Here is an 11,784-nt window from a genome sequence, read left to right on the forward strand (position 1 = left end):
TTCACCCATTTTTAAGGGTGATACATGTTTAAAAACTGGCAGATCTTTGATTACATCATAATGGTTGCCATCTCAACTTTCTGGATCATATTCTGCAGACACCTCTGCATCTATTTCAGGGGTTCTAATATTTGGAGCGGGGGTGGTCATAAGCACATTTAGAAGATTGAAAATAAGTTTTAGGTGTTTCCACCAACTTAGAAGAGGATGTACAAAGCACCAACTTATCTGAATTTGTTCGATTCCTTGCATGACCTCTGCTTCTTAAATGGTCATGACTCTGGTTACATTTGTCTTTTTTTGAGGGGGGGGTGGAGAGAGGGATGTCCAAATAAAATAGCTGCATCTGTGAAGCATTTTTATTTTCTAACAAAGTTTATTAGAACCCTTTGAAGGCTATGGAAGTGATTATGGAAAACGGTGTCCCAAAGATGCTTTATTTTCAAGAGGCAACTGGACTTTTCTGGTTTTTCTTTGAAGACGTTTCGCTTCTCATCCAAGAAGCTTCTTCAGCTCAGAAGCTTCTTGGATGAGAGCGAAACGTCTTCAAAGAAAAAAACCAGAAAGTCCAGTTGCCTCTTTAAAAAAAAGCACCTTTGGGACAACCATGTCCTGGATGACTGAGAATCTCCACAGACATGTGAAATGGTGCTTTACCACTTGTTGACACCCATTTTTAAAATATAAAAAAAGAAAAGAAAGAAAATCAGGAAAACCAAAAACTCGTAGGCACCTACAGGTACCTTTTTTGAAATTCCTTTCCTATCGTATCCCTGCCACCTGTTGACTTAGCCAGGAAAAGAAAGAGTTAATTTATTTATCACACTAATAAAATAACCTGCTTTTCCAGTCTTACGAACAAACCCAGCCAAAAAATGGGCGGGGTGTTGCCTGCCATCTGAAAGTGCCAACCTCAGATTCCAAAACGTTTCACTGGCTTTTTCGGTTAGCAGTTTCCTCTTTGCTTTTTTCCTCTTGCTCATGAGTTGCTAGATGTGGGCGGGGATAGTACAGGACTTTGCTTTCAGAAGGGTTTAAAAGGAAGCTGCGACAAGAGTGCCCAAACAGTGAAGCCTCTTCTGAATAAAGAACAGAAGGAAAAAAGGGGCTAAAAGCAAAAAAGCCAAGAAGCAACAACATCCCTCAAGTGAATTCCAGGGAGGCTACAAGTCAACCAAAACAGCTAAAAGAACTCCTTTTTCATCCGCAAGAATCAATTACCATTAGCTTCTTTCTTTGACTGGTGGCAGAATTTTCGAAGCAGTCTAAATTTATGCAGCAGCACCCGTGAAAGAGAGAAAGAAAGAAAGAAAGAAACCAGGGAACTTCTATCTGCTGAAAGAGAATCAACTTTTCACCACATCCACCGAAAGAATTGCGTTGCCTTTTTCAGAAGCCCATCCATCCATCATGAGCTCTGAGCAATTGGTGCACGATGTGGAGAAAGGGAACATAGTTGTCATCCGGGAACCCTCTCCGAAAAACAACCACTGGAAGTGCCTCAGCATCTGTTCCTTCTTGCTTCTGATTGGAGCTGTAACCGTCTTTGCCCTCTTGCAGCTGGACGCATTTGGGTCATCCGAAAAACAGGTTAGTAACACGAGTTGGGTGAAGAGCGAGGGGCTATTATTTAGAAAGGTTTTGATGGGCGCTTGCCATGAAATGAGATGGGGTGAACTTGGCAAGCAGTTGATCCTCTGATTTGGAAGGATGAAAAGTTGGGTTAAAAAAATCTTCTGAACGAAGGAAGGAAAAAGCAAGCAGCTCCATGGGGGGAAGGATGAAAATTATGAGAAAGATGAAGATAAGGCTATATTTTACACTAAACTAGCTTTCCCCCCCCCCCCAAAAGTCTAACACTTATTTGAGATTCTTAAGAAGAAATAATGGGAAGCTGATGCCAACATTTAAGTCAACATTGTTGACTTAAAATATTGTCAATAAAAGGAGTTTCAGAGATGAGATAGATAGACATTGCTCACCCAAAATACTTATTTTACACAACAATTTATTGCTGAATCAGCCACCTGTTGAAAGCATCTACAATTTATCTGTACAATAAGTGTTCAGCAGTCCTTCTAGAGGCCAAATGGATCATCAGTACCCATGGGCCCTTTAATAAAGAATGCCTATCTCTAGTTTTCTATGTGTTTGCAGGGTTTTTTCTTCTGTTAATCTTACGTTTCAAATGTGCTTATTTAACTGACATTCATAACTGCCATTTTTTAAAAAACAATGAATATGATAATTGCATTAATAATAGTAGTGGCATTACTACATCATCCTTATTAATTTCTTTTCTTCATTTCTTTTCCAGGACTCTAAACTACGGGGAAATTCATTTTCTGGTAAGTTTTTCTAAGCTGTCTTATTTCCTTGGGAAAGTTTTTCCAGTGCTGTAGCAAACTGTGTATCGTTTTCCAACCTGATGCTCCATTGATCTATTACTGTCTTATATCCCTTCATTCCTACTCCGATTGGATATTTACTATATTGATTGGCCAGAATTGAGACATAGTCCTACAACCAGCATAGATCTATTGCTAAAAACTCAAATGCTTAATACTTAAATATATGGATTTAGTATCTTGAGTGAAGATGATCAGAAGGCAGGAACGCCCCACTGGATTAATTGGAATCATACTTGCTTGTCAGGGGCAGTTTGAATATATCAATACTTTAGCCAGCTATAGAATACACAGCATCTCGCTTTGATGAAAGTGATTGATTTTTGATGCCTTATCTGACGCTGTCTTTTTCTTTCATTTTTAATAGATCATTTGCCTGGCACAATGAAAGTGCAAGCCTTGAGGTCTGGTAAACCAGCTGCCCATGCTGTTGGTGAGGAGACATTTTAAATTGCTTGAAAGGGGTGGTGGCTGGAGATAGACCTCAGATGGGCCTCTGATTCAGATGGACTTCCCATGCCGCTTTTCTGGTTTGGTGAAAATAAAATGCTTGGGAGGAAGAAGTTCTGCAAAGAGGTAGCCTTTTGAGATATGGGGCCATTTCAGTACCTATGAGCTCCTGGCACACTTGCAGTTGACTGTGCTCAACAAGAAACCTGTTGGATGAAACCCAGACCTTAAGATGAAAGAAAGGGGAGGTTTGTACACTGATGGTTTGGACTTGCCTTAATTTGGCTATGATTCTCTCTAATCATCTTAGGCTTCTTATTTATTATGTTAAGTGCTGAAGATGAGAGAGGATGGTCAGTAGAAAGTCGTCCAATGAGTTTCTGTAGGCAACTGGGTCTTCCATAGTGTAGAACATTTAGCACAGGAAGCTTTTACTTCAGAAAACCTTGCAAATCCCTGATGAGGTTGTGCAATGCAGCCTTTCTCCTGTAGGAGTAGTGATCAACTGTGGTGGGGTCAACCTTATGCATCCAATTGGCTCAAGTCAAGTTGTCTGACAGCTTCCCAAAGCAGGACCTGGTTTTGTGCCCTTAAGCCCACCAAGGCACCTCAGGTCCAGTGAATCTCATAGCAGGTTTCCCCAATTTGGTATCCTCCAGATGTTTCATCCTACAACCCCCACAAACACTAGGTCAGCACTCCAGAGGGTTAACGTCATTGCCCAGAAGATCATTGGTTGCCCTCTCCCCTCTTTGGAAGAGCTTTATAGCTCCCACTGCCTTAAGAAAGTTCAAAACATCCTCAAAGATCCATCTCATCCTGGGCACCCTTTTTTTTTTTTTTGAACTATTATCACCTGGCAGATGATACAGGATAATAAAAACAAGGACAAATAGGCCGAAAAACAGCTTCTATCCCAGGGCAGTTAACTATTGAATTCTACTGTATAGTGCAATATTAATGCAATATCAGGGGTTTTCAATTCAATGTATAGAATGTGAAGGATGTGTGTTTGTGTTTATTTTTATGGTCATAAATTGTACACTGAAGATGGTATTTAATTTCGTTGTACGAGGTGCAGTGACAATGAAGTAAACTAAAGTAAACTCATGGGCCTCTTAGAAGCCACAAGATTGTAAAAGCTGCAGCTGAGCCTATCTGAGGGGAATTGTGCCTCAGAAACAGGTTCAGTTAGTTCTCAACTTAGGACCACAACTGAGACCAAGATTTCTGTTGCTATAAGTGAGTCAGTCGTTGAATGAGTTTTGCTCCGATTTTACCACCTTTCTTGCCAGAGTTATTAAGTCAATCCCTGCCGTTCTTAAGTTAGTAACACGGTTGTAAAGCCAATCTGGCTTCCCCGTTGATTTTACTGGTCAGAAGGTCACAAAAAGGAATCCCATGATCCCAGGACACTGTAAGCATCATTAAATATGCCAAGCAACTGAATTTGGATCACAGGTTCCCTGGGGATGCTGCAGTTGTCGTAAGTGTGGAAAAAAAAGCTCATTAGTAACTTTCTTCAGTGCCGTTGTAACTTCGAAGGGTCACTAAACAAAGTTGAGGACGACTACTTGTACAGTACAAGAAATTCCTTCTTCTTTAAGTTGACCAGATCTTCTTCTTAACACTTGATTTCTTTTTATTTCACAGCTTCTTCCCGTGATTCATCACAACTGAAGTGGACTGTAGATGTGATTCCTTCCCTCTTGGAAAATGGCATGCGGCTTGATGAGAACGAAAACTCCCTCGTTGTGCCTTCTACTGGATTGTACTTCGTCTACTCTCAGCTCTTGTTCCACAAGGACAACTGCAAGAAGCCTCTTCTGCTCACCCACAACATCACCTGCTGGTCCTCAGACTTCGGCTCGGAGATAGAATTGCTAAAGTCCATCAAATCTGTCTGTGAAGAGGTCTCCAGCAATAAAAAACTGTGGTTTGAATCGATTTATCAAGGAGCCGTCTTCCAGCTGAACAAAGGGGACCGCTTGATGTCCAAAACAAACTTCCCTGAATATCTGGACTACACTCATTCAACGCAGATTTATTTTGGGGTCATTGCTATGTAAGAAAAGTCTTTGTGATGCCTAATTGCAACTTCGTGTCGTCATTCATGTACTTCATGTATCTGCATTGGGTTGTTTTTTTCCCCATCTTACAAAGTCCACAAAACCTATTATATAGGCAGTCAGTATTAGCATCCTTTGTGTGAGTCTTTTTTAAACTGTCTAAACTTTTTTATTTATTTATTAATATTTATTTATTGAGCTTCTTATATAATCTTGAAACTTCAAGGATTCCACCCCGTCCCCGATGTAGGAGATCCTTCCAAAAGGATACCTCACTTTTGCAGGCAATGAATGCAAACACGTGTAACAATTGAGTTGTGATTCCCCATTACGTGGGTTCGTTTTGATGAACCTGTATTTGGGGCACTGTAAAATGCTTGTGTGGCTATTTTCAAACAGGATTTCCCTTCCTTTGTCCCCCAGTCTAGATTAAGATTTGAATTTTTACATATCTGTATATATATATATATATTTTATACTATGTATATTTGATATCATTTGACTGTTGTGTTGATTTAATCATGTATATTACATGAGTTATCCTGAAGTTTGGGGAGAGGATAATACTAGGCTATGAATCCTGGTTTTTTTTCCCCCCCAGCTAACAGTACATTCCTATCCAAGTTTATTTGGAAATACATTCTAACATTCTCTCTTGGATTGTACTGCTTCAGTCTGATGTCGGAAAGTCTGACATTTTTGGTATTTCATTGGCACTGTGTAGGTTTTTGGCAGAAATTGCCTTATGGTACTGTACAGGTTGTCATGAAAAAAATTTTTTAAGCATAAGTATTACAAATATATATTTATTAGAACATGGCTTATTTATTTATTTATGTATTTATTTATTTGTCTATTTATTGTGACGAAAACTTGTATTGCTAAGATAAAATATACTTTTGGTTTCACTCTGTATTTAAAGTTCCCTTTGAATCGGGCCAAACAATAAAATGAAATTTTGTGACGGACTGCATCTGTTCAATGCGTTGTTCTGTTCAGCTTGATTTTAGTCCTGAGTGATAATAACTTCAATCTGATGTCCAGGAATACATCTTTAGCATCCCAGAAACAGTTCAAAGAAATATCGTAAGGATAAGGCTCAATCAAGCGTAAGCACTTCTTGAATATAACAGTATTGTCGATGGACTCAATTTAGCCTCGCAACAATAATAGCTGGTTTCCATTGGCCCTATTGGGTATCCTGCCCCTGTCTTGCTTGCCCCTTCCCATTCCTCAAATGATACTTATACATGCTAAGCAAGCCCAACTTCTCTTTCCGAAATAAAGGTAAAAGTTTCCTCCGTCCACTCATGTCCAATTCCGGAAGTGGATGGTCATTTCCATTTCTTAGCTGAGGGAGCCAGCATTGTCTGAGAACGCTTCCGTGGTCGTTTGACCAGCATGACCGTATGCTGAAACATATGGAACGCTGTTATATTTCCAGTGAAGTGGTACCTATTTATCTACTCGCATTTGCATGGTTTTGAGTTGCTGGGTGGGCAGAAGCTGGGGCAAGGAACGGGAGTTTACCCCATCGCATGGAGCTCGGGTCTTAAACCTGGGCTGACAGCTGCTAAGATAGGTGTTTTTAACGTTGAGCCATTGTGCTTGTTCTGACCCAAACCTGGTTCCAAGAGAGCAAACATAAGACAAAGGTAGCAGCATAACCTTTCAATGTTTCATTTACGAATCCTGTTTCTTCACAGATAAAAGGCTGCTTCCAACTAATTAGCTCCGATAAGGAAGAGCCTTGTTAAGTTTTTGCAAGGCTGCCAAGAACAACAGATAAAGTTCCTAAGCAATAAATCAAAGAGTCTCCAACACCAGCTCAGATATTCCTAATATCCACCAGGCTCAAGTATCAAACTTCTTTGCCTTCTGCAGAGAACTGTGGTTTCTCAGCTGGCTTTTATCTCTAAAGGGAGGGGCCATTACCTTGCAGCCTTACTCCCAAGTCACCTGTGCTGCTGTAGCTACTTTTTCCTTCGAGCAGCCCTGCGTGCACATGCGCTGGGCACAGGCTCCTCAGGGGCCTCTTCATCACTGCTGTCAGCCTCCACAATCTCTGAAGGCAGCATTCCCCTCCCTGATGGTCCTGGCCCCATCCCTGCATCACACGCAGGCCCCTCATCTGAGTCCTCGCTCTCCGAGACCTCAGCCGTCCACACCTGCTGCCGTCGATCCACAACAAGGCTTCCAAAACGTTACCAATCTATTCCATTACAGTGCACCCCAAGATAACTCACCAAATAAATAAACATGGCTGCAAATAATATACCAGTGACCAGACTAACCCTTGTTGCAAGACAACTCCTTTTCCCCTCCAAAATTCCAAAGATGACTAGCATAGCTATCCCAAAGATGCTTTTTCAGGAAGCAACTGGACTATTTTGGTGTTTTTCTTTGCAGGATTTACCGTATTTGCCGGCGTATAAGACGACCCCCACCACCACCGGAAACGCCCCAGAAATCCCCGGCTGCAGCGGCAGGGCGGAGTGCCAGGGGCCATGGGAAGAGCAGGAAGGCTGCAGCCTCGGGCGGAGCGAGGCGAGCGGGATGAAGCAGAAGCGACGCAGGGGATCCGGGAAGCCAGAGGCGCCTGCTGCGCCCAACAAGCATCCGAAAGCCGGCAGTGGATATACCGGCGTATAAGACGACCCCCACTTGGAGGCATGTTTTTCGGGGCAAAAAAGTCATCTTATACGCCGGCAAATACGGTATATTCCGTTCCCCACCATCCTGCCACAGCTGAAGAAGCTTCTTGGATGAGAAGCAAAACATCTTCAAACAAAAACAACAACAAGAAAGTCCAGTTGCCTCCTGAAAAAAGCATCTTTGGGACAACCATGACCTGGATGATGGAGAATCTCTACATACTAACATAGTATAGCTACTCTTCAATAACAATGCAGCGACCTGTAAGACCTTTGAGGCTGCAGAGAGGCCTCCTGTCAACTCTAATTTTCAAAAGACTCCCAGATGGGCCCTCAGTGGACTCAAAACCACAACTTCAAGACATGACTCAAAGAAGCCAGGATATGATGAAATATCACCTAGCCAACTCTCTTATCTGCAAAAGGCTGGTTGATTCAGTTCGGAGACCTACTTAATTTTTCAGAGCAGTTCTTTTCTATATCTTTCTTGGGCGGGGCATCTTTACAGGAAAACTCAAGCATTTACAGCAACTTGCTTTCTGCTTACATGACTTTGAGTCTCTAAGACGGCATTTCTCAACCTTCACAACTTGAAGATGTATGTATACACTTCAATTCCCAGAATTTTCCAACTAGTATTGCTGGCGGGAAAATTCTGGAAGTTGAAGTCCACAGAAGTTGAAGTCTACAGATGTTGACAGTTCTGGATGTCCGGGTCCATAGCTGTCAAAGTAAGTCGAAGTCCACAGCTATCAAATTTTGAAAGCTGAAGTCCACAACTGTCAAATGGCTCTACAGGTAAATTAGTACTTCCACCACTCAGAAAGAAGGTGTGAAGGAAAAGTAGAACAGCATTCGCAGGGGAAACTGGACAGGATGATCATAGACTGGCCTAAAGGCTAGCAAAAGGCCTCCTTGGGTCCTTAAAAGATGTTTGATTTCTCCATCCCTTGAATGGGTCTTTCCTTCCTCATTCCAAGGGTTGCAATGCAGAATCTAATGGGACTCACAGAGGGAAATCAATTAATGAATCCATCCCTATCTATCTATCGATCAATCGAACGAACGATCGATTGACCGACCGACCAACCTACCTACCTATCTATCTATCTTCATCTCTATCTACCTTTATATATCTATCTTCATCATTATCTACCCACCTACCTACCTATCTTTATCTATCTATCTATCTATCTATCTATCTATCTATCTATCTATCTATCTATCTATCTATCTATCTATCTATCTATCTATCTATCTATCTATCTATCTACCTACTTATCTAATCTATCTTCATCTCTATCTACCTATCTTTATATATCTATCTTCATCATTATCTACCCACCTACCTACCTACCTATCTTTATCTATCTATCTATCTATCTATCTATCTATCTATCTATCTATCTATCTATCTATCTATCTATCTATCTATCTTCATCATTATCTACCTACCTACCTACTTAACTACCTACCTACGTATCTTTATCTGTCTCTGTCTCTGTCTCTCTGTCTCTTTGTCTCTCTGTCTCTCTCTCCATCATTATCTATCTACCTACCTACCTACTTACCTACCTATCTTTATCTATCTACCTACTTACCTACATCTATCTATCATCTATCTATCTATCTATCTATCTATCTATCTATCTATCTATCTATCTATCTATCTATCTATCTATCATCTATCATATATCTATCTATCATCTATCTATCATCTATCTATCATCTATCTATCATCTATCTACCTACCTATCTCTCTCTCTCTCTCTTCTATCATCTCTCTCTCTCTCTCTCTCTCACTCTCTCTCTCTCTCTCATCTATCTATCTATCTATCATCTATCTATCATCTATCTATCTATCTATCTATCTATCTATCTATCTATCTATCTATCTATCCATCCATCCATCTTTCTACCTACCTACCTACCTACCTACCTTTATCATTATCTATCTAGCTATCTTCCTCCTCCTCTCTCTTTCCCCCCAATCCTTTATTAAATCTATCTAATCCTCTAGTAGATTTATATAATTTGATTTAAGAGCTCAAGGCAACATATAATGTATTCTCTTCTTTTGTGTTTCCCTACTAACTATAACACGTGAGGTAGGTTGGGCTGAGACAGTTATTGACAAAAACGATCTAGTGATGACCTGCAGACTGGTTTCTTTTGTTGTTGTTGTTGTTGTTTTTTGATTCTCAGTCCAAGTCCTCCACCTAACTCCTCTCTCGAACTGAGAGAGCAATTGGCCCGAAAGATCTTCTATGGCTGAAGGGGAACCCCTGAATCTCACCACTAGACTATCCTGACTCTTGGACTGAGAGGGAGGGACAGACCCAAAACCTCCCGAAGGGAACTTCCATGGCCAAAGTGAGACCAGAACTGGGTCTGCCCCACTTTTAGACAGCATCTATATCAGACCACACTGACTATTGAGTTGTAAGAAAAGGGAATCAGTGTTATCCAGGGAGTTTATGTAGTTGAGGGAAGGGTAGGATTAGGGTCTCTAGTATACCTCAATTCTATATACATTGATTTTCTTTTTAAATGCCTGGATAGGGAGCTTTTGCATAAGTAGCTTAAATACTGAAATTAAACTAAGAAGGGGTTTATCAGCATTAGTCATGTCTTGCCAAAGTCTTAGTTTCATAGTTAAATAATCAAATAACATGACAATAACCAGAACAGATGACCATTTATTGATCAGAGGAAGGCCCCAGATATCACATTCTTTTGAAGCAGCAGAGGGTGTCCTAGCTGCAATTTTCCAGGTCCAAGGATGGTAGATTGATCTATTTCTCTTTTTATGAGTAGTCCTTAAAGGTATGACCATAATAGAGCCAGCCCATCACATTTGTCATTTTGTGACAGTCATAAAACGGGTCAGTCATGCGATCAATTTGATTCTATGACCTGCTTTGCAGGAGGTCGTTAAACAAATCATTGTGGTTGTTAAAAGAGTCATTAAGTGAACCGATGGTTCACTATGGGCATGGTTTTGCCAAAACCCAGAGGTCAATGCCAGGTTTTGGCAAAACTGTCATAAAATACTGTCATGTGACCGTGGGAAACTGCAAATGGCTATAAATGGTGCGTGGTTGATCAGTGCTTGAAAGTCACGTGACCACAGAGAGGGCAACCATTGGAATTTCAAATCTGGGTTGTGCGCACACACGCACACACACATCGTAAATCAATTGGAACACTAAACAACCTACACAACAGAATCATTCCTTTTTAATTTGTCTTGTGGGAAGAAATATCCTTCTGGGTTCAGTTCCAAGTGGGGAAGAAAGACACTGGAAACATGGTGACAGCTTGGAAAGATGGTTTATTGATGAACAGGATGGGTTCCTGGGCAGAAAAGGGAAGAGATGCTGAGAGTCCCTGGGTTTTATGCCCTCTGTTGGGGTTTGAATTGGAGCTTGTATTCTGATTGGTTGTCAGACTCCCATGGGGCCATGCAGGGGCAACTCTGTAGGCTGTCCTGAGTCCCAGGCTTGGTTGAGCCTTGCTGAATGATGATGATGTAACGAAAGGGTGTTGGGCAATTCCTATTATGGGTCTGCCTAAAGGAGGTAGAACTTTGTTATGTAAAATAGACTGGCTCAGGCCTTAATGGCCCATTGACAAAGGTGGTGGGCTGAGTTTCTGCCTCTCCTTTAGTATATCCTAAAATATTTCATTTTTCTAGGAGAGGGGTGGGTTTTAACTTCCAACAGTCCCTTTTTCTATGGAGAGCATGGTGGGGGGGCAAATTATTTGGATTAAATTGCCGATCGTGTCCTCCTCCCCTTCCCTCCCCTCTTGTTGTATTATTCTTTTAAAAAAAAAAACATTCTACCACACTTCTAATTTTAAAAGCCCACAAACTGAGCTGGGCCCTTTACTGCTGAACGCAGGCTATCGTTACCTGGAATTTTAGGCTTCCTTGTTAGCATTTAAAAAGCTGATATTAGCCTTCTGAATGTGGCAGTCTAAGCCTCTTGTTTAAAACCTCAGGAACACATTTTTAAAATTTCTTCTTAGCCAAGGCCTTCAGCATGTACTTGTCATTTCAGCCCTAAACAATAGTGTGCCTCTTTTCAAGTCCTTGAATACATTTGGAAGCTTTAAGAAAGATACAAACCCAACTGGAAAGAGCAATGTAATCCATAAATTTGCGACTTGTGGAATGTTATCCAGAATCAATGTGTTCTA

General features: G+C 41.0%; 1 protein-coding gene across 1 annotated transcript; it reads left to right on the plus strand.

The window, feature by feature from the left end:
- Positions 1-1,026: 1,026 nt before the first annotated feature.
- On the plus strand, positions 1,027-5,891 carry TNF (tumor necrosis factor). Its single transcript, XM_026686352.2, has 4 exons — positions 1,027-1,590; positions 2,318-2,348; positions 2,776-2,841; positions 4,512-5,891. The coding sequence occupies exons 1-4, from the start codon at positions 1,411-1,413 to the stop codon at positions 4,925-4,927; spliced, it is 693 nt and encodes a 230-aa protein (XP_026542137.1). The 5' UTR covers positions 1,027-1,410; the 3' UTR covers positions 4,928-5,891.
- Positions 5,892-11,784: the final 5,893 nt, after the last annotated feature.

This window comes from Notechis scutatus, chromosome 2, assembly GCF_049901735.1.
Source record: "Notechis scutatus isolate UNSWTSFEM ecotype Mainland chromosome 2, rNotScu1.2, whole genome shotgun sequence".
In the NCBI taxonomy this organism is placed as follows: Eukaryota; Metazoa; Chordata; class Lepidosauria; order Squamata; family Elapidae; genus Notechis; species Notechis scutatus.